This window comes from Lissotriton helveticus, chromosome 9, assembly GCF_964261635.1.
Source record: "Lissotriton helveticus chromosome 9, aLisHel1.1, whole genome shotgun sequence".
Classification (NCBI taxonomy): domain Eukaryota; kingdom Metazoa; phylum Chordata; class Amphibia; order Caudata; family Salamandridae; genus Lissotriton; species Lissotriton helveticus.
In genome coordinates, this window is record NC_136070.1 from 514,018,503 (window position 1) to 514,041,784 (window position 23,282).

Consider the following 23,282-nt stretch of genomic DNA (forward strand, 5'->3'; position numbering starts at 1 on the left):
AATATTTTCCATATTTCCGGTGTAGGGTGAAACAAAAAGCATTATCTGAAATATATAGACCCTACTGCTCTCTAATTAGATGACATAAGAGGGATAGATGGGAAAGTCTCACTGTTAGATGATTTTCATATGGATACATCATTAGCTTTGTAATTGTGAGGTTATGGAGAATCGCTCCTGCAGTGAAGATATAACGGTGAGTGGCTGAAAAGAAGAAACAGAAGGATCTGTCTGACCCAGAAACATTCATGAAAGACCTCTTTTCTGAAGTCATGGCTACAGTCCAGTTCAAATTAGAGTTAACAAAGTGTAGAGGGTGGGCCAAAATAGGACTGGAAAAGTGAGGGGGAGGGGGTCATAGAGATATAGCAAATTTCCACCGCATTCAGGTTAAGGAACAGGTCATTAGAGTAGCGCAATGTACAGATCATGTAAGCTTTCAAGGCTTAGAAAGGCTCTCTATACCAGAGTGTATGCAGCCACCCTAACACTGTATCGGCATTTTCGAACCGATTGCGGACACCTTAGCTGAAATCAAGCTCATTTGTCCTTCATCGTCCTCTACAAATTATTAGCTACTTACATGGGAATAAGGTTGGACCTCACCTGTCGCCACTATTGCGGGAAAAGCAAGAGGAAGGATATATAGAGCAAATAAGAATGACAAATGCTGGGACGATATTGGAAGAAGTGGATAAATATAAAGCGATCTATGATTTATATTCCACCCTATATAAAGCAGAGTGCTCACAAGACACAGATCAAGATTCATACTTGGAGAAATGCGCCATTCCAAAAATAACAATACACAAGCGAGGGACCCTGGAGGCCCCCATTTCTGAAAAGACGTTTTGGTCTATATAAACGGTCTTAAACTGCAAAATACCACAGGTCCAGATGGGTACACAGGTGCATAGTTTTTTGACAAAGTTGGAGGCACATCACTCACAACTGTTGAACACGTTCTCACAAAATACAGGAGTCTCATTCGGAATGGCAGAAGCCAGTATTTAATTCATCCTTCAGTAAGGGAAGGATCCTAAAAATATATGCGTCCAAAATAACCAAATAGACCAAAATAAAGTTTAAATATCAATGTGAAAGTATACATAACCATGTTGGCCACAAGAGCTAGTCCTACCTGATTTTATCCCCCGAACAGGCTTTGTTAGGCATAGGCCATGGTAGGAAGCAAAGCATCTGTCTTGAGAAATTGGAGGGGCTTCCACACTATGAGACTAGAAAAAGGGACAAGACCTAGGGCAAATTTTTCTTGCCTCTACTGTTTGCTATCAGAATGGTACCTTTTCCAAGTACAGTGATTGGGTAAGGGGTTCAGCAGTCTGAGATTTGTGCCAAATAGTCAGTAAATAATGCTATTTACAGATTTATGTGCTTCTCGCACGAACATGCCAACTAGAATTCTTTCTACAAAGAAAATTTGGAAATTTGGCAGGCTTAAAAAATAATACATCTTGATCTGAAATCTTGAGTTTGAATCTCCCACAAGACCGTGAATGAAATTAAAGAGTGGGCCACACGATCTATAAAACATTTGGGAGTTAACATCCCACCTAATGTAGATTACCTGTGTAGGTTTCATCACTCAGCTGTTAACTACTTTGAAATAGTCTAGTCATGGGTGGCCGGCATTACACGAGTTTTGAGGATGTGAGGTGAAGAAAGACTCCTGAGAGATCAGGGACGATAGGAGGGAGAATTTAAATTCGATGTTTCTGGTTGATGTTTTTGTTTATTGCCTTTCTCCTGATTGGACTGCAAGTGCGATGACATACTTGCTGTCTGTTACTTGATGTAGCATTTGTAAGACCGCATTCTTTGGCTTTGTTTCTTCATTCTAATGTAAAAAAATAGTTTGTAAAATCAATAAATAAGAAAGCTCTTTTTGAAGAAAACATTGCAATATTTATTTTATTGCAAAAACTTGGCAGCCATGTTTAAGGATCTTGTTTTTTCATTCTTTTTCTTATTGTGTTATTCATTTTAGTAAATGGAACAAATGATGGACGGAATGCTGGACAATGCAAACATTCTCCCCCAGTCACAACAATCTTGGTGTTTACCTCATCGTTCTTTTGCTCACCACGCCACTCCAGTTTGGACTCAGCCATATGCAAATTAGTCTTGACCCTGCTCCTCATGGGAACAGTCCAGCCCAAGCTGCCACGTCATGTCCCCCTGGACCGGAAACAAGCATCCTGCGACCGGTTTCGGGGCATCACCCCTCATCAGCCAGGCTAGCTTGAATCCAGTTGTGCGGTGAGCACAGGACCCACGCCTGGGCATACTCTTCCCACTTAAGGAGACAAAAGCATTCTGTCCATCAGTTATTTTTGCATTCATTTTAGTGGCATAGCCTTACAATAAAAAAAATACCACTGCACCAGTTTAGCAAGGCCAAAGGCGAGCCGCATTTGCTTTTGGCAATGCTTATACTTTGATGCTGGACACACTGCATTACTGAGTTAAATAATTTTGTGTTATATGTCTTGTTTTGGGATTCCAGTTTTATTTTTTAGTTTTAGAAGATTTCATTGTTTTACAATGTTTGCTCCACCTGGTTAGAATTTTCATTGTCTAACCACACAGCATGTTGTTACATTTGCAGTTTAATCACACCGTCATGTACCTCATCGGTTATTTTAATCCGAAAATGAAACAAAAAAAATGTATACAGTGACAACATTGGGGGTTATTTATTAATGCAAACATAGATATTGCCAGTGATACATTTGTCAGTGTCCGGCATCACTCCACTGAGTTCCAGGGGTGAACAGAATAACATTCTAATATTTTGCTGCCAGAGATATCTGTTCGAGACCAACTTAGTCCGTGTGTAAGCCTAATACTGTAATAAATTTGAAGGCAGACCTCTTGGTTGTGGGCCTTCTGAACTGAGATTGTGGCTGAAGATAACCTTGTTCCAACTAACCTTCAAAACTGACTAAGCAACAGTGAGGGCACCAAGCTGAATTTATAGGGCTATGGAATATACACCTACTTCACGATGACAGAGAGACTTGGACCACAGTTTGTTTGCTTTTTATCAGATAAACTGTATTTGTGTACCTGATGCATGTTTTTCCCACAGTGCTCGGAAGTGGTTATAAAATGACATGTTCAGGATTATATAAATTAATAATCTAAATATATAATTAATTTGTGCTGTACAACTGTAAACTGTCTCCCTTAAAGTATTTTTCTTTTAGGAAAAGAGTAATATAAAGCCATCTGACAGGGTAGATAAGCAGACTTTTAGGCCTCTGAGATATCTGCTGAGAGTTTGCTTCACTTGAAACAAACATTTTAAATCTTCTGATCTCTGCTAATTGATTGATGTGTTCTTTTGCTTAGGAGAAAGCAGCCAAGTGGAAGAATCCAGATGGTCACATGGATGGTTTAACCACTAATGGTGTTCTGGTAATGCATCCGAAGGAAGGGTTCACAGAAGAATCTAAACCTGGATTGTGGCGTGAAATTTCAGTTTGTGGTGATGTTTACACTCTTCGCGAAACTAGATCTGCCCTACAAAGAGGAAAACTTGTAAGCATTTTCTGTGTAATTTCTACTTTGTTGACTCTATGCAGTCGACTAGATTAAAACTTTAGTATGAGCATCTGGTTTCTGCTATATTGGTGATGTATTGTACAATGGCTTGCGAACATTACACGTTATTTTTCTCAGAAGAAAACGTTCCATCTTAAGATAATTCATGACTCCTCCCTGAAGTCAACAATGTACTAGGACAAAAACTGTACTTCAGATTGTTTTATTTTCTCTGCCATTGGGTTTCTTATGTACCTCTCAATCTCCTTGATGGTCAAGCTGCGGGCACTGCCTGATGAACTCTAGTAACCGGAACTTCTGCAGCTACAGCATCGAAAGACTCCTCTTTAACACACTTTGCATGCAACTGTGACTGGAGGAGTTCCTTAGACCAGGTCATATGAGAATGACCCATGGAGAGAGGGGGATGGGGGAGTGGGCAGGCTTTAGTGAGCATGCCCTTGCAGTTCTGCTCTAAATGCAATATGAAGTTCCTGTTATTGGGTCACGATCTAGTCTGCAATTTGCAGTTAGCTTTGGACTATGAGGAATGAAACTGTTCAGCCTACCAGTCCTTTAAAGGCAAAAAGACAGTCCGCTACAGGCAGAAGTATCTCAGGGCACATTGAAAAAAATGCAGCACTAGACCCATTGGAGCCAATGACAAGCTTCAGACTTGAAGACTTATTCGAATGATGGAAAAAGCCAATAGGAATTACCCACAAGGGATGCGGAAGAACATCTCAAAGTCCTCTCCTCTGAGTCTGTATAAGAACAAAGGCTAGACTCTACAGCCCGCGGAAGAAAAGAGTCGCATTTGAGGAGGATATTTTCACAGGAGCTCCAGATTCAACACTCGCTCTAAAAAAAAATAAAAAAAATAAATGTTAGGTACCTTATCCTCCACTAAGACGTATTTGTCTACCACCACAGTTCCCACACAGGTCACCTTAACCACAAAACTCTGTCATGTGTCTTAAATCACAAGCCATTTTGACCCTCATGACCTCTACAGTGTCCCAGTCCCTTTGATAATGGGGAGGATCACTGGCAGGACAACAATGTCAATCCTCAGGTCAACCTAGCTCTACTGCCTCGTCCATCAAGGCTTTCCCGCCAGATGACCTAGCATCTCATCAGGTTGTTTTACAAAGAGCGCCTGATCATCATCATAAAGTCAATTACCATATTATTGATTTTTGGTCAAGGGTTTTGATGAACTGTAACATTCTTGCCAATGTTGAGATGCATGACCATATGCACTATAAAGAATTGTAACAAGTTAATATGGGCACACAATCTGAGTTGAAGTCTGTCCTGTGCATTATAGGTTTCAGGCAGGAGTCTCGATTTATCTCAGAACCGAAAACTTGTTTGACAGAAACCCATTGTCCATGTCTAACACTAGATGGCAAGACGGTGAAGAACATGTGAATATACAAAACTACAAGCGGTGCAAGCAAATAGTTACAAAGTAACATTTTCCATATATCAGCTATGCTGGTGAAGGTTTTTTTGTTTTTTTGAGAGTACAAGGCTTTATTGTAAAAATTAGTTGTACCTCCCCCCAGCAATTTTAGATAAGCCCATACTGAAAAAAACCCATACACTTGCAGTTTTGGACTCTTTCTCTCTCCTCTTGCCTTCCTTTTTCATATCGCTAACAAAAAGGAGTGGCATCTGTCATTTATATTGTGTTGAGATTTGCGGTGCCTAACTGGTCAAAATAATAAAATGGTACGGGCACATTGATTGGTCTTTGAGGCGTCTTGCATATGAAAGTGAATTAGTCACAAGTTCTTGCTATCACAGCCAGCCTCCTATTTTTGGATTCAGAATATTTGTCTTGGACGTTCCTATATTTTGGATAAAAATTATTTATTTTGAATTTCTCATTTACATAATTCAGTGTACTGCACAGTTTTATGGTTAATAAAACACTGGATTTTGATTATTTTAAAACTGAGAGCAGTTTAGATTTCTCTTCAGAAGTGAATATTCCATTTACAGTTCTTTTATTTTCAGTTCTTTATCTTTTATTGGTCTTCTGCATGTCATTTTTCCCCACCATCTGCCTCCTTTTTACTCTGCTCTGCTTTACTTATCAATAAATATCGTATTTTGATAGATTTTAGCTTTTTATTTTTGACAGCATATACCTCCATCAGAAATTTATATTTCATTAGTTGTGTTCTTTCATCTTCCACTTTCAAAAATGTTTTTAATAATTATAAGAAGATTTGTGCTTTTCTTCTAGTTACATACAGCTGTCTGTCATTTTTGTGGTTCGTTTCATGGTAAAATAATGGAGTTTTATTTTACTCCTCTCCAAAACCTACTTCTTGACCCTTGGATAACGTGCTGTAGTGAATTATGTTGTTGTGCAGATGTGGTCTCAACATAACAGTTTTAAGTCTCTATTTCATGTCTCATCAAAGTGTAGAATGTCTTTCGCAGCATCCCAGCCCCTGATTATATACCACATGCTCTCACGCTGAAAGACTTGCATCTTTACTTTCATCTTCTGTTTTTTAGTGTCTTTGTATTTTCTGTCCAAACAACTGAATTCTAAGTTTGTGGTGTTAGGTCTGGCGTTAGTCAAGACCTTTTGACTTTACATTAAAATTAGAAGCATAATGCAGTTATAAGGGCTTTCAGGCAACCCTCTTTATCCATTTGTCTGTCGTTGAGCCATTCACGGTTTTCTCACACCCACTACACTATACAGCGTGCGGCAGTGGAAAAGCCCACTTCAGCCACCATCTTACTTCACAGTGAGAATGCAAGCATTCTGCACATTCATAAGTAGCACACCCACACACAAAATAGTTCCCCTAATTACTGGGGACCATAATAGCAATTTGTGCTATTTGAGACCAAAATAATATTTTTGCTTTGAACAGTTTATTTTTTATTTTTGTAAAGCTTGAGGCCCTGGCAGCTTCCACAAAAATTACATTTAAAAAAAACCCATGATGAAATAAACATTGATAAAGCCGAAAAAGGCAGTCCACCGATGCCAGATATATTGACTTTTCAAGTGCTTGTTTTTCCAAATCTGTTTTAGTTTTTAGATCCTCTTGCATTTTCTTGCGAAACAGTTCACACAATTTTACTAGAAAGTATCTAGTAGTGTTTTTGAAACATTTTGTTTTTTTATTGGCCCCTGCCTTAGTTGTTATAGTGCTGCACCTCTTAAATAACCCTCTTAATAATGGGGTCAATTTTTAGGATCGATCCTGCGTGAGCATGCATTCTTGCTTGAGAAACACTATCGTTTACAGAAAGAGCTTGGAGCCCACCCGTTAATTAACATTTGTTGGCTTCACTTTTGCTCTTCTTATCTGAAAGAAACATGTTCGTGATAATTTCCTTACCTTAGAATTACCCCCAGGCGTCAGACTGGATCCGGAAAGTTTTTGTCAGCAGTACCCCTGCGCGTCTGTAGGCATCGTCGTGCAGCTCCGTGTACGTCGCTGGCATCGTAGTTGCTGAGAACACGTCCCTGGAACTACTTAGATGCGCCCACGCGCGGTGACGTCAGTTCTTTTTCCGCACTAGCAAGCGCAGATCCGGAGATAGCGGTACCCCCAGTCACTTTTTGACTGAGTTATTTTTGGGACTTTTGTCTCTGTTTTTTGAGTCTTTGACTCGTGGTGTATAGGGTTGCACGGTTTTAAGTCTTGCGTGGCTTGTCCCCGCACGATGCCGGTGACTGACCCATACCATGAGTGTGACTACTGCCTGGGGTGCGACCACGACTCCAAGTCGTGAACCGAATGCCGGGCCATGGCTCCGAAAATATTGCGGGAGCGGTAACGAAAGTTGCTGGAGGCCCGAGAGTCTGCTCCACGCCGTTCAAGATCCCGGTCCTGTGGGAGGACGAGGGACCGGTCACGGAGCCACCCCCACCATCGTTTCTTGAAGTCTTCGCACTCTGAGTCAGGTAAGAAGTTGAAGCGTCGTCGCTCTCCAATTCCCCTAGCCTGTCGCGTGACATTGCTGAGGGTGCGGGTGGTGCCACCCCCGCGGCTCCGGCGGAGCCTGCGCAGTTGCAGACTGCCTACCCACCCTTCCCGACTCCGGCCCAGGTACAGGACTTCCTGTCAGCCATGGCCTGCCTTTTTGGCCCATCGGGCCCCACGAGTCCGGCTGGGGGTCCTCGCTCTTCGTCGCCGGCTCTGGCCCCAACGACGACTCTGGTCTTGGCGCCGTGAGAACCCCATTGATCCATGCATGCATGGATCCCAGCTGATGTTGAGTGGCCTCTTACGACCTCCACTGACATCGATGTCTACGGCACCGATGCCGTCCCCATGGCCGACGCCGTCCCCGGCTTCCTCCCCGACGTGGAGACGGCGCCGGACCGGTGTCGATAGACACACATGGGGAATTTCTAACCCTTTCTCTAGCCGCCTCTGTTTTCTGCCTGCCCGGCAACTTTGGGAGGACTGGGAGGGAACCCTCTTGCAACCCAGTGCGAGTTAGACCCGGACTGGGAAGAGATTTTGGAGGATGTAGGTAACATGGATACCTGATAGAGACGTCTAGCCTCAGATTCCTTAACTTACAATATCCCCAGGCATCAGACTGGATCCGGAAAATTTTACGCAGCAGCACCTCTGCGCGCCGGGGGCATCGCTGCACGGCTACGCCCTGACGTCGTCCACGGACATGATGTCAGCGAGCCATATATGCCCCTCCCTGTGCGCTGACGTCGGTTTTCTCCTTTTCCATGGCCCAACGCCAATCCCGGAAAACCAGCAGTTCTTTGGCCTGGTTTTTAGGCATTTTCAACACCTTCGGTGTCGCCGGAACAGTGTGCAATGCCTTCGGGTTTAAGTCTTGTGAAGCCTGTGCACATCGGATGTCTGGCACTGACCCGCACCTCATCTGCATCTGTATATGGTGCCTCGGCGTGCACCACAACTTCAAAGAGTGCGACGCCTGTCAGCAGATGAAGCCCAAGTCCCTGAGAGAGCGCCGTATGAAACTGCTGGCCGTACTGCTTTCCTGTCCAGTGCCTTCACGTCAATGTTCCCCCACCCCCCCTCTGGATCAGGCTCATTCCAGGGGTCGTTCCTGCGAGCGTTGCTCGAAGGCAGGTAAGCGCAAGCACAAGTGGCAAGCACGGAGGTCTTCCTCCCATTCACGTACTGCTGGCGCCTGCTTCTCTCGCTCTATGCCAGGTAAGGGCGCCCGTTAGTCGTTTCCTCCATATCCACCCTTTCCGAGGGTTGGCGCTATGCATACCCAAATGGAGGCGTATTCTATGGCACTCCAGACGTACTTTGGGTCGTCACCTGTCCCTGGAGCGCCTTCGATTCCGAAACAGGTGGAGGGCACTCATGTCGGGTCCTCACCGGCGGATTCTTCCTCGGTGAAGTCTTCGCACTTCCGGTTCCGGAGACTATACCACGCCGACGGGACACGACCCATTGGGTCTTTCCAGTCGCCCATCCAGCCCTCCCCGTTAGTCTTCACATAGCCCTGAGAGGCTTCCTGCGCTGATGTTAGAGGCGACTCCCAGCTTGATGCCAGGCTCGACGTCCGGTCTGCCCAAACGAGCACCTTTTGCTGTGGGATAGACGTTGGACGGCGTCCAGGTAGAGTCCCCTGTGCAGGTCGTTGACGTCCAGACGACTCCGCCCCGGCGTCCATCGATGCCGACACCTAAGCTTCCTCAAGAGGTTGCTGCCCCCACCCCCCACTCCCCCCCCCCCGACTCCTCAGACATTGCTGCGACCTTCACACGGTGTCGATAGACGATTGACGCTTCTATAGATTCCCTGGGACGGGGGCCCATGGTGCAAGTGCCTTGTGTTGCCTGGCCTTCGGGTCGGTCTCTGGCTTCCCCACTCGCTTAGTCTTCAACAGTCTCCTACGGACGGTTTATTATCGCCTAGCCGGATGGCAACTGAAGCTGGTGCTGCTTACGCGCGTGCGATTCACAGGGCGGCTGCTATTCTTGATTTTTAACCTCCTGTGGTTCCTCTGCTTTCAGATCCTTTACTGGATAAGCTCCATACGGAGCCTATAGATGTGGAGCCTTTGCTGCTATTTGGCGGCTCTTTATTTGACATTTTGCGTGGTACATGGGCAAGGCCCTCTTCTGGTGACCCTGTTGATCGGGCTATTGCTCGAAGGGACCGTCCTGCTCTGGGTGATCCACTCTGCCTGTTTACTCACCCTACGGCTCAGGGACTTGCTTGTGGGTCAGGCCTTTGCCTTGCAGTCTGCATACTCATTGCCGGTATTGCCTCCTACTAGGGAGTCTAGGTAGCTGGAAACGTGTGCTCGCCAGCTTTTTGCTTCTACCAGTGCTGATATCCGCATTTTAAATACTGCGCGTGTGTTCGCGTGCGCATTCTCGACCTTTTGGCTCTTGGTCAAGAACCTTCTCCCTTCTGTTCCAGAGGAGCCTCGGTCTCAGTTGCTTCGGCTTCTGCTTGATGACAGGGGAATGGCGCAATTTTCGCTTAGTTTTTCCCTTGATGCCGCTGACTCTGTGGGGGCGAGCTCTTGCTCGTTCTGTGGCTTTGCGCCGCCATGCATGGCTGCGCGACAGTCGTTTCCTGGATAATCTTCGGGATGCCCTCAGAGATCTAACGTTTAATGTTGTGGAACTTTTGGATTGCCATCGGATTCGGCAGTCTCCCAGCTGTTGTCCGGGTTGCCATAACTTTTGCACAAATCTCGGCCTTATTTTACTACACCTCTATGACACACGTGTATAGTAGGTTCCACTGTTGCTGTCCGCGGATGTTAGGCCTTCTCTCATTTGTTGGAAGTTCAGCCATATGGTTGGGTTGGTCTTCTTTTCAGTCCTCTGACAGTATATTTTTGCCCAAGAGGATCCCCTTATCAGGGGTTGACACTTACCCTATGTGGGGTATGTGCTGGTACTAGGCGACTGTCTTTGCCATGACACTCCTATGAAGTATTCCCCGCGGACACCCTTTGGGGAGTCCCTCTCTGTTTTAGCATTGCTCTATCGCACTTCTGGTGCCTTTGGTCCCGCTTGTCTGTAGTGCTTCTATCCTTGCTTTACGGCTCGCACCTTCTCAGGTCGCTGTGAAGCAATGCTTGGTGCTATTAGTATGGACTTGGGCACGTAGTCCTTATTGGGCTAGTCCTCCAAGGTACTAGATTAGCATTTATATCACTGCTGTATGTGGCCTCTTTTTTCACCGCTTCTCCCACAGTGTTTTTTTCCACATTCCCTACTGCCCTGCACCGGTGTTTCCACACTTCTGCCTGGATCTCACTGTGATCCTTCATGGGGCGTATCTCTTCGGAATACTTGCTTCTTGTGATCCAGGGCACTTGCATTGATCCTCACTGTTTTCACTGTCGTGCCTGGTTCTCTCCCACCTGGCTTGCAAAGGGCAGTGGTTCCTCCCGGGCAAGGGGAGAATGTTGCTTATTACCTTATCTAGTTTCTTTCTTTCTCTTCTGGATCTGCTCTGTCTTGCACAGAGGGTGCATGTGGTCTTGAGCCACCACCGCTGTGTGGTGCCGGGCTACCTGGGGTCCCTTTTGGGCCGTTGCCCTCTTCATGTCGTGCACATCTGAGCTGCTCATGTTGCCCTGCAGGAGGTCTTTCCTTTTTTTGCGTGGTTCCAACGTCCACACGATGTGCTTAGGTGCCTTCCGGTATCTTTAGATATCTTACAGTGTCGCTCATACTTTGATGCTGGGCTATGTGCCCTTGGCCTTTCGCCGGTTGTAACAGAACGCCTATGTCTAGGCGTGTCTCCCTTTACTACCGGCCTTCTGGCCATTGATTCGTTGCCTGCCAGTGTTGTCACATGCGTCTAGTTGCTGAAGCTTGAACACTGCTTCTGTCGCTATTCTACATACTGGGCCGGTAGGTGCCATCTGTCATACCGTTGCCTTCCCTCTGAGTTTTGCTTCCAGGGATGTATTGCATCTGATGGATCTTTCAAACCCTAGGTCCAGTTCCTCTTCTGGCGGTGTCATAAGATTCCATTTAACTCCAGCATATCTGGTATGAGTTTCTTGTCCCATACCGGCATTTGCTGGGCAGAGGTCTGCCTTTGGCTTCCGTTGTACCATGCATCTTGCAGGTGCAGGTTTAACAGTGTTTTTTCCATTGTTCAGCCTGGTTGCCTGTAATCACCTTTTGCTTTCTGTCCAAACCTCGGATCCCGCGGATCCCTCAGGCCCTAGGCTTGGTTCATCTTCCCCTTCGAAGTTGTAAACTCTATCTCCACCTATACCACTTCTACCCAGAGTGCTAAAGAAGATCAGCCGCGACTGGGCCCAAGTCATTCTTGTGGCCCCAGACTGCTCGAAGAGTTTGGTATCCCAAGCTACTCAGTATGCGCATGGATCCCCCGTTCCGACTGCCTCTTCGGAGAATCTTCTGTTGCAGCAGCAGGGGAAATCCTCCACCGAACCTGTCCAGCCTCCACCTACATGCGTGGAGATTGAGCGGCGACAGTTGATTTCTTTTGACGTGCCTCCTGAAGTCTGTGATATCATTCTGGCTACCAGGCGTCCCTCCACTAAATCTGTATATGCCTGCAGGTGGAACACATTTGTGGCATGGTGCACAGCAAAGGTTGTGGATCCGCTTTCTGCCCCTGTTTCAGAAGTCCTTTTGTTCCTTCTTTCTCTGGCCCAGCAGAGCTCTGCTCTGGGCACTATTAAGGGCTATCTTTCTGCAATTTCGGCCTTTCTTAGGCTCCCTGATCAGCCCTCTCTTTTCAAGTCTCCTGTTGTGACTAGATTTCTAAATGGCATTACTCACCTTTTCCCTCCTGTTCCGTATGTGATGCTGCAGTGGGACTTGAATCTGGTTCTTACCTATTTGATGTGCACTCCCTTTGAGCCTCTTCACAACTGTCCCCTTCGTTTATTGACTTTGCAGACTGCTTTCCTGGTTGCCATTAACTCCGCTAGGCGCGTGAGTGAGCTCCAGGCTCTTTCCTGTAAGTCTCCTTTTCTGTTGGTCCATCCGGACAAGGTTGTGCTTCGTACTTGTCCTCCCTTCTTGCCAAAGGTTGTCACTGCCTTCCACATCGGGCAAACTATCACCTTGCCCACTTTCTTTCCGCCTCCGCACCCTTCAAGAGAGGAAGAGAGGCTCCACCGTCTGGACCCAAAACGTGCGCTCTCATTCTATCTGAATCGCACAACACCGTTCCGGGTGGATGACCAGCTCTTTGTTGGCTACATAGGCGCCAAGAAAGTCAAAGTGGTACACAAAAGCACTATCTCCCGTTCGGTCGTATTGTGTATCAAGGCCTGTTATTCTCTGACTAAAAAGGAACCTCCGGTGGGGTTGCGCGCCCATTCTACCAGGGCGACTTCAGCTACTACTGCATTGGGACGTGGTGTCCCCCTGCAAGACATCTGTCAGGCAGTCATGTGGGCCTCGCTGCACACTTTTACTAAGCATTATTGCCTTGACAGTCATGTCCGGAGAGACGGATTCTTTGGCCGTTCTGTCCTCCGTGACTTTCTGGTGTGATCTTGGTTCGCAGACCCACCACCGGGGTTGGTATTGCTGGGGTATCTATTCTAAGGTAAGGAATCTATTACTAACATGTTTCTTTCAGATGAACAAGTTACTTGCCTTCGGTAACGATATATCTGTAAGAAACATTAGTCAGTGATAGATTCCTTACCGCCCACCCATCCTCCCCCTTCTGTGAACTGATTTCTAGGGTTGAGGTCATCCCTTTCAGGGCCTTAGTTTCAATGCACCAGAGGTCAGTAACTGGCATGGCTCTGCGTTCCTGGTGCGGAAAGTCGTGTACCAAACTGATGTTGGCGCGTCTAAGTAGCTCCAGCGACGCCATCTCGGCGGCTACGACGCCAGCGACGTACGCGAAGCCGCACGGCGACACCTACCGACGTGCAGGGGTACTGCTGATGAAAACGTTCTGGATCCAGTCTGACGCCTGGGGGTAATTCTAAGGTAAGGAATCGATCACTAACTAATGTTTCTTACAGATATATCGTTACCAAATGTAAGTAACTTGTTCTGCAGTCTCCTAAATGGCCAGGGCAGGCTAAGCATCACTTCCATTCCTTGCTGTGTAGCACAGACTAAACACAGATTGATTTAACATCATTAGTGCTGGTCTGCTGCTCCCCGTGTGATTGAGATACTATTTTTCCTCCCTCCCACTCCCTCTGCCTCTATCTACTGCTCCCTCCATAGCTTTCTTTTTCCTGTTTTTTTATAGCACTCCACCCATAGCGCTTTTTTTCTTGTTTTATTATAGAGCATTATTAGCACCACAACTTTCCCAAGTGACCGCCTCTGTTAGCCGAGTCATTCCAGTTAACTAGATATAATACTCCTAGTTTTGCAATAACAATTACAAAAACTGTGCATGCATTTGTAGCTGGCAAGTCATCTGTGACATCTGTTTGTCAGTGTGACTTGCCTGTGAGTGAAAGGTGTTTTTTCCTGTGAGGACTGGCAAACTTCTTTGATTAGCCGCAGAGCTGTTTTGGCGATCCTCTGCCAGGTTAACTTGACCCGAGCATGGGCTATGAATGACCAGGATTCTGACCTACCAGGATGCAGCTGTATCTTCAGTATAAAGCAGAGGCTGGTCCGGTTAATGGAAGCTGCTACTTCTGTGAACCTGGCTTGTAGACCTCTGTAAAGGCAATGCTGCTGATTATTTTTTTTTTTAAATTCCCTGTCTCGTCCCTAAATATGCGCGGGTTTGGATTTTTTTCAAGATCCAGGAACATTTTCCACAGATAAATGGTGTTTTTTTTTTTTTTTTTTTTTTTAAATCTCCTAGAGATCGGTAGGCACTGTAGCCTGCATAATACTGGAGATATGTGAGCTGATCTTGGTTCTTTTGAAATCACATATGCAGCAGAATTCTGACAATTGTTTTATCTTTGTATCTGGGCTTTCACAGAGGCCAGCTAGCATTTCCATAATCCAGGCTACATTGTAGCATTGCAGTTATGACTGAAAAATGGGAGAATCTCTTCAAGAAAATTAAGCAGACTGTTTAAGTATTTTGATTGATGAAAATAGGTTTTGACTGCTGTAGGAAAGTGCCCCTTTTTGACATAGTCTCCCTCATTTTCATATTATATTTTTGCCTGGTATTTGATGCAACTTTGACTGAACTGCACTGGGTTCCTGGTATCCACGTCCCCAGTGCCAGTGTTCTTTCCCAAAAACAAAGTCAGTGTGCAATTGTTCTACGATTGCAAAGACCTTTAGCACCCCTGAAAGTCCCTACTAAATGGTACCCTGGTAATAGGTCATGGGTACTAAAGAGGGTCCTTAAGGGCTGTGGCATGTATTGTGCCACCCTACGGGATCCACCACCAAACTCATGCAGTCTGCCATTGAAGGCTGCATGAAATAGTGTAGAAAAAGTGAAAACGCACATGGCACACTTTGTGTGCCATGTCCCCAGACACTTGTAAAGGTAAAACAGTATCCCAGGAGGTATAATTTTTAAGACAGTTTACACAGTATGCAAAAAGCATTACATAACATATTGAAAGGAGACATCTACTCAGATAATTTTTGAAAAAGTTATTTTTCGTATGATTTATATTAAGGCATCAATTTTTTGAGAAACCAAAAATTATTTACAGCACAGATATCAAACTTGAGGGTGACAACCCTAGAAAAAACTTGGTGCACGATATGTACAAGTGATGGTGACGACTCAAGTGAAAGCATGTGCAGCGGCGGACGGCGCAAAGTGAGCAAAGTGCAATATATACAGAGAGTGGCTCAACAGTGACATAAAATCAGTGACAATTTAGTATATAGTCTTATAATTGTAACAAAAATTGGAGTCACAATAATATGCGCCTAAAATTTGCGCTGGAGGGTCGACGACGTTTCGGTCCTTAGTCAATGTGGACCATCTTCAGGACAGGGTTGTCTCGATTGGGAGTGCTGCACGTGGAGGCTCACGGCCAGTAATAGAGGGGTACGTTATGACTGGTCACCTTGGGACTGAATCATACATCCGATGGGGTAGATGTAACAGGACGTGAAATAGTTGTACAATCACCTGCGCTTCCCCCTCTAGATACAGGAGATTGGATCCGAAGAGGGTTTCGCCTCAATTGCCGCTTCCTTGATGTACTGCTCGGGGAGAACCGTGTAAATAAAAGGGCCCCGGGCACCAAGTGCTTGCATCTCTCCAACCACCTTGACGTAATCAGAGGGCAACTACTTTACTCAGGTGATTGTACAACTATTGAAGATGGTCCACATTGACTAAGGACCGAAACGTCGTCGACCCTCCAGCGCAAATTTTAGGCGCATATTATTGTGACTCCAATTTTTGTTACAATTATAAGACTATATACTAAATTGTCACTGATTTTATGTCACTGTTGAGCCACTCTCTGTATATATTGCACTTTGCTCACTTTGCGCCGTCCGCCGCTGCACATGCTTTCACTTGAGTCGTCACCATCACTTGTACATATCGTGCACAAAGTTTTTTCTAGGGTTGTCACCCTCAAGTTTGATATCTGTGCTGTAAATAATTTTTGGTTTCTCAAAAAATGTATGCCTTAATATAAATCATACGAAAAATAACTTTTTCAAAAATTATCTGAGTAGATGTCTCCTTTCAATATGTTATGTAATGCTTTTTGCATACTGTGTAAACTGTCTTAAAAATTATACCTCCTGGGATACTGTTTTACCTTTACAATTAGCACCCCTATCCCAACTGGTTTATGGGTTATACTCCTGTTCTTTCTACAAAAATGTCCCCAGACACTGCATGAAATATATGGACATCACCCCCTACATCAGGCGCTACAGCCCTAAAGCAGGGTGTATTAGATTACATGTGAGGACATATCTGCATAGTTCAGTTGCTAAATTGTGCAAGTGAACAGGGAAGCAATCTTGAGTACATGTACTGGGCGCTGGTCATTACGAGTGCTCCAGCTACATGATTGCTTCACTGAAACCTATGGTGCTGATTATCAAACACCTTCTTTTAATAAATCCATACTGAAGGCAGTAGTGGGTTTATGAAAACGTGCACCAAGGAAGGCACTTTAGAGGTGCCCTTTGGAAACCTACCAACCTCTAGTGTACTGGTGTAGACCAGCATGTCACCACAGCCAGGTTTCTGATCCCCTGCAGGTTAAAGCCCATGCTCTCAGAGGTTAGACACCATGGCTGCTCTGGCCGAAGGGGTTGTCACCACCTCCAAGCAGGATGGCAAGTAATCAGCATATTAGGGCTGGAGGAGGCTTCAAAAGCCTCTGCCGCCTTTGATATGCGACCCCTCCTTCCCCCCCCCCCACCCCGTCCCCAGGCAGGGGAAATCCCACCCCCTGCTTAGGGCCCATTTGGCACCAGGACAGATGGAAAAATTAGCTAGTCAGGAGGCGTGTTCACTATCAGGCTAGTTACACCCCTAGGGTGGGCTGCCTGAAGTTAACACGATCCCTATGCCCAGTCCCTACAAGAAGTGTTACACAGGTGGCGTAGGCACCCCAAAGGTAAGTAGCGCTGTGGCTGCTATCTTACACTCCCCTTAACACCCCTAAATTGAGTATTTAGGTGGCACCTATAACCCCAGAAACTCTGATTCGATGGACACAAGAAGAGGAAATTAGAGCGAATAAAGCGAGAACTGAGCACCAGCTGCAGAGTGTTTGGCGCCAAACCCTGCCTGCCTGCACCTGTCCAGACAATCCGGACAAACAAACTCGCCCTGCCGCTGTTCATCTGCCAAGAACCCCAGTGGGCTGCCAGCACTTCAAAAATTGCCAGTAATCTCCCTTGAAGTAGAGGAGCTACTCCCATGCAACCTGCATGCAACAAACACCAAAGTCTGGATTACTGTGCCGCTCTCCCTTTCCACTGACGCAACAGCCACCCAGGAAGAGGTAGTCTGGCTCCAGGAGGTCATATCAGTCTCCCATCAAGTGAGAAGAAGCCAGGACCAACCAGAGCCGTACAACATCAATACCCGAGGTACCGGACCCCCTGTAGCAACGAAAGCCTGTTTGTGTCCTGTCCGGATGCCAGCGACTCCAAGACTGAGCAACCGTCAAGGGACGTCAGCACAGCAGAGACCCACTTTGAGAGTGGCCCAGTCATTCTGATTTTTGGTCCCCTCAACTGGCGAGACTGACAAACGCGATTTCCTGTGATGCACAAGCCCAGCCAACATAACCACTCTGCACCAGCACCCCAGCCCTAGTTTCCAACAACCGACTGTGCTTTCCTGCTCCCAGGGCCCTCACAAACTGAGCCCCCCCATTGGGAGCTCCCAGACTTGTCCACAAGTGCCCCTCTGTAGCCTGTTTCTGGCTTCCCCCACTACCCCCCCCCCCCCATCCTTGGTGTAGCATGCAAAGCTACCAACTTGACCAGCACCTTTGTACCCGGATGCCCCAGGGCAGGTAAAGACTAACTTCTGGTGGTAGTTTGGACCGTGGTCCTCTACCACCTTTAATTCCCGAAGGGTACCTCCTAAAACCTATTGCAAGTAACTATATGCAGTATACGCCTTTTTACACATAGGAAGGCATTGCTGGCTAAAGATGCATTTAAGTGAACAATTTACTTACCTGTAAAAAGACAACATCTCAACGTACTTACTTTATCCTTAAGTTCTTGGTGTTATTTCTCTAAATTGGTCTCAGATTTATTCTTTATTGTGTCTCATTTATTGCCTCTGTGAGTACAAAGAAATGCTTACCTGTACCCTCTGATAAGCCTAAACTTCTCGCCCACACTTCCACAAAAGAGAACATTTAGGATTATTACTTGAGCCTCTGTAAACCAATAAGGGCTGCCTGGACTCTGCACAGTGTACCTCGTTTTGGTACACTATATAGAGAGCCAGCTTCCTAAATTGGTGGTTAAGCGGTCGGATACAAGACTTTGCATTTGCTGATACCACTTAGTCAATAGGAGACTCCACGAAGTAAATCCACAATTGACATAAGCTAAATAAATATTTTTCACCTTTTTTTTTTTTTTTTTTTTTCTGTTTCTAATTTGAACTGTCAGAGCCTTGGTTAAGTGCCCACAGTCCTACTGTTTTAGAAGTTAGAAAGTATCCTAGACAGTCGTTAAATAGTCTCAGAAGTTTTTATATTTTCTATTAAGGCCCCAACTGTTTTAAAAGCATGTCTGATACATGGGGTACTAGCCAGGAGCTCAACCTGTCCGCCCTTATAAAAATCTTAGGTTAGGTGAACTTAAGAACCCCTGTAAAGCTTGTGACATTGCCATGGGGCCTTAACCCACTAGGGGACGTCTCCAGAATTTGCTTGCCAAATATGATCGAGCCCTGGCAATGGGAGAAAACCCTACAGGGGATGGAGATGTCAGAGAGGATGATAATTCCTCAGATACCCCTAATAATACTAACCCTACTGGAAAAACGTCTAACAGTACCCCAGAAGAAGTAGATGATGAATACCCTGATCTTCAAAAACTAGCAAGAAGATTAGACCTTGGGGCCAAAATCCTGGCCATAGAAAAGCAAAGAGCTGAGATGGGCCTAGGAGCCATCTCTGGTGGCAGCAAAATCTTAAATAGTGAGAAAGATTAAGCTTTTGAACCTAAAAACACAAAGGGATTGTCCCAGAATATATAGAAGGTGATGATATTATCACCAAGTGGTATACAGCCTTTGAGAAGGCTTGTAAGATGAGGAAACTCAGCCAGACGTATTGGGGCTCTCTACTCTGGGAGCTGTTTTCAGACAAGTGCAGGGATAGACTCCTGACGCTTAATGAGGCAGATGCTGATTCTTTTCACCCCATGAAGGGAACCCTGATTGATGGCTTTGGACTCACCACTGGGGAATGTAGAATTGAGTTCAGGGAGACTCCGAAAACCTTGAGTCAGTCCTGGGTTGATTTTGTAGACTTTGCAGTCAAAACACTAGGTGGTTGCTTGAAGGGAAGTCTGGTGCAAGATTATGATGGGCTTTATAATTTGATTATGAAAGAGCATCTGTTGAGTAACTGTACTTTTGAAAAGTTGCATTAGTACTTGGTGGACGCAAGTTTGATTTCTCCGCAGGAGGGAGTTGGTAAAGAAAGCTGACCATTGGGACAATACTAGGGTGTCCAAAAGTATCATGGAGGGGGCGAACAAAAGAAAGGGGTTGCAAATCCCGCCCAAGGGAAAGATGTTGGACAATCTAAAGAAAAAGGTAAAGAGTATTCTATCGGCCCCCCAAAAAAATGTTCAGTAGGGTGGGTCCAAGAGACTACACAATCCAAGGGTGGGTACCAAGGTAAGAACCGGGACACCAAAAAGGCTTGATGGTTTAATTGTAAAGCCATTGGACACCGAACTGGGGCCTCTTCCTGTCCCAAAAAGGCTTCCTCTAGTGCTCCCACGGTTACCACGGAGTGGTGAGCCTCTAGATGGGATCCTTGGTGTGCTCTTACCAGGGCAGAGAGCACACTGAATCCACTTCAGTGTCAGAGGGTGGAGTGGGTGTAGCTGCCCTTGCTGGCTGGCCCAGTAATCTGGAAAAATGCAGACAACTGCTGCATATTAATGGGGTTAGAGTGGAAGCACTGAATGATACAGGTGCTAGTGTCTCTATGGTGACGAAGAACCTGATATTTCCACTGGAGTGACATATACAGTCAGTGCTGATAACTAGACTGAGGTTCATCCCGTAGCTATGGTGTTCTTAGAATGTGGAGGGGTTACCGGCCAAAATATGGTTGTCTTATCCTCTGCAATTCCAGTAAAAATGCCTGCTAGGGAATGATCTGGAGACCTCAGCATGGGCTAAGGTAGAGCTCAAGTTTTATGCAGCCATGCTGGAAATACCTGAATGGGTGTGCATAAAAACCAGAGCACAAAGCAAAACCCAGCGGGTAAAAGAGGAGTTGGAGCCTGGAATAATGGTTCAAAACTGGAAACCAACTTCTAGAGAGCCACAAGGCCAAGTCCCCTCTCCTCTGGGAGACGACCTGTCAGCCCCAGAGGGAACTGAGCCCTAGGAACTTGGACCTTACACAGCAGAGCTCCTTTGGCCCAGGAGGACTCTCTAGGGAAGAGCTGTGCCAGGGACAGATAACTGTCTCACCCTTGAGAGCCTGAGACTGCAAGCTGCTGACCATAAAAGGGAGATGAAGGTGGCTCCCACAGAGTCTATTCAGACGATAGACTCCTGTATACTGAGGCCAGTTGCAAGACAGATAACTACCCAAAGGTCCCTTTAATACCACTCCCAGTGGTTGGGCTTCCATTTGAGAGGGTATGTATTGACCTAGTAATGCTCCTTGACCCTCCAACAATATTTATAGTGGCGGTAGCTGATCATGCCACCAGGTATTGTGAGACAATTCCCCTAAGGGCTGTCAGTGCTCCTGCAGAGGCCAGAGCCCTCAGTATCTTTACTAGAGTGAGCTTTCCTAAGGACATAATGTCAGACAGGGATACACACTTCATGTCTGGCTACCTAAAAGCCATGTGTGCTGAGTGTAGGGTGACATACAGTTTTACCACCCCCATATCGCCCACAGACCAATGGCCTAGTTGAGAAATACAACAAGACCATGAAAGTTAGGACTCCCTGAAAAACCCGGAAGGAGATGTGATTTCCTTTTCCCATGCCTTTTTTTCACCTACTGAGAAGTTCCACAGAAGGGAGTGGGCTGTAGTTCCTTTGAACTTCTGGGAGCCACTATGCCTAGCAAAGGAAGGTTGGGAGAGACCTCTCAAAGAGCCTGCGCAAGACATTGTACACTATTTGATTAGCCTACATCCAAGGATGGCCGAATACATGGTTACAGCATCCAAAAACCTTGAGGCCAGCCAAGAGCTCCAGAAGCTCTGGTATTACCAGAAGGCTGTACTGGTGGAGTTCCAATCAGGGCTGAAGGTATGTCTGTTGGAGCCTATGGTACCTGGGCCCCTCCAGGACAAGTGGAGAGGTCCCTACCCTATCCTTGAAAGGAAAGGTGAGAGGTCGCCTACCTGGTTGTCCTAGGCACTTGCAGCAGCCTTCATATGTCATCCATGTAAACTGCCTGAAACCTTTCTATAATAAAGCTGACATGGTCATGCTGATGGTCACTGATGAGTACCAAGCAGCAGAGTGAACCTCTCCCTGACCACCCCTCCTACAACCCAAAAGATGGGTCAGTGGAAGGAGTTGTCTTCTCAGACACCCTCTTTGCCCAATTGCAAGTTGACTGCAGGCTTGTCCTGGAGAAGTATGCTGTGCTCTTTCCCTATCCCCTGGTCAAACACACTCCTGTACCCATGATGTGGACACTGGAGGCAGCATTGCTGTCAAAAACAAAATCTACAGACAGTCTAACCAAGTTAATGAAATAATCTGGGCTAAAGTCTGCAAGATGCTGCAGTAAAGGGAGATTGAGCCCTCTCACAGTCCCCGGGCTACCCCAGTGGTCTTAGCCCCCAAGCCTCATTCCAATGGTGGAAAATGAGAGCAGAGGTTTTGTGTGGACTATAGAGGTCTCAATGCTGTCACTAAGACACATGCACACCCTATATCAAGAGCTGATGAGTTGAGTGACCGATTGGGTGCAGCCAAATGTCTCATATTTGACATCTGGGTACTGGCAGATTGGTCTGACCCCAGGGCAAAAGAAAAGACTGCATTCTTGACCCCAGATAGACCTTTTAAGTTCACTGTTATATCATTTGGGTTAAAGAATGCCTCTGATGCCTCTGCCACCTTCCAAAGGTTAGTGAGTAAAGTCCTCGCTGGGTAGGAGACTTATGGTGCCGCATATTTGGACGATATTGCCGTACATAGTCCCACTTGGCAGGATCACCTGATCCACTTTGGAAAGGTCCTCGAGGCTCTGCAAGTTGCCGGCCTCCCTTTCAAGGCAACCAAGTGCCAGATAGGATAGGGCACAGTTGTATAATTGGGCCACCTTGTAGGTGGAGGCCAAGTTCAACCCTTAAAGCGCGCAATATCCATACCATTTTGGACTGGGAAACTTCAACATCCCAGACTCAAGTTATGGCATTCTTTGGCTTGACTGGGTACTATAGTAGGTTTGTGAAGGGGTATAGTACCATTGTGGCATCCCTCATAGAACTTACCTCCAAGAAGCAACCAAAAAATGTAAACTGAACAGCGAGCATTCAAAAGGCTTTTGACACCCTGAAAGAGTTAATGTTGTCGGCACCCATTCTCAAAGCTGTACTCCAAGCAGTTCATAGTGCAGACTGATAACTCATACATGCGATAAGGGCAGTTCTATCCCAGACCAGCGATGATGGCCTTGACTGGCCTTTTTCTTTCATGAGCAGGAGATTACTTCCCAAGGAACAGCGTTAGAGTGCCACTAAAAGGGAAGCCTTTGCTAATGTTTGGTCCCTGAAGAAGCTGAGACCATACCTTTTTGGTACTCACTTCCTTGTACAAACTGACCACAGGACTCTCAGATGGCTGATGGAATAGAAAGGTGAAAACCCCAAACTATTGAGGCAGTCCATCTCCCTACAGGTAATGGACTTTCCAGTGGAGCACAGACCTGGGACTGACCATGTCAATGCAGATGGCCTTTTCAGGTTTTTCCACTTAGACAGTGAAGACTCACTTGGAAAGGGTAGTCTCATCCTCTTTCCTTGGAGTGGGGTGTGTGTAGGAAAGTGCCCCTCTTTGAATGGACACCCCCAGTTAACCTAACCACACTTTAGCCGAGCGCCCTAGCCTGGTTTTCTGAGAACAGATTGTGCTTCCCTG

General features: G+C 46.1%; 1 protein-coding gene across 1 annotated transcript in view; it reads left to right on the forward strand.

Annotated features, from left to right (window-relative positions):
* PELI2 (pellino E3 ubiquitin protein ligase family member 2) overlaps positions 1 to 23,282 on the forward strand; it is a 294,907-nt gene that overhangs the window by 164,078 nt on the left and 107,547 nt on the right. Inside the window, exon 5 of the mRNA XM_078660363.1 lies at positions 3,376 to 3,564. Coding sequence (XP_078516489.1) covers positions 3,376 to 3,564 — 189 coding nt within the window. The remainder of the gene's footprint in view (positions 1 to 3,375; positions 3,565 to 23,282) is intronic.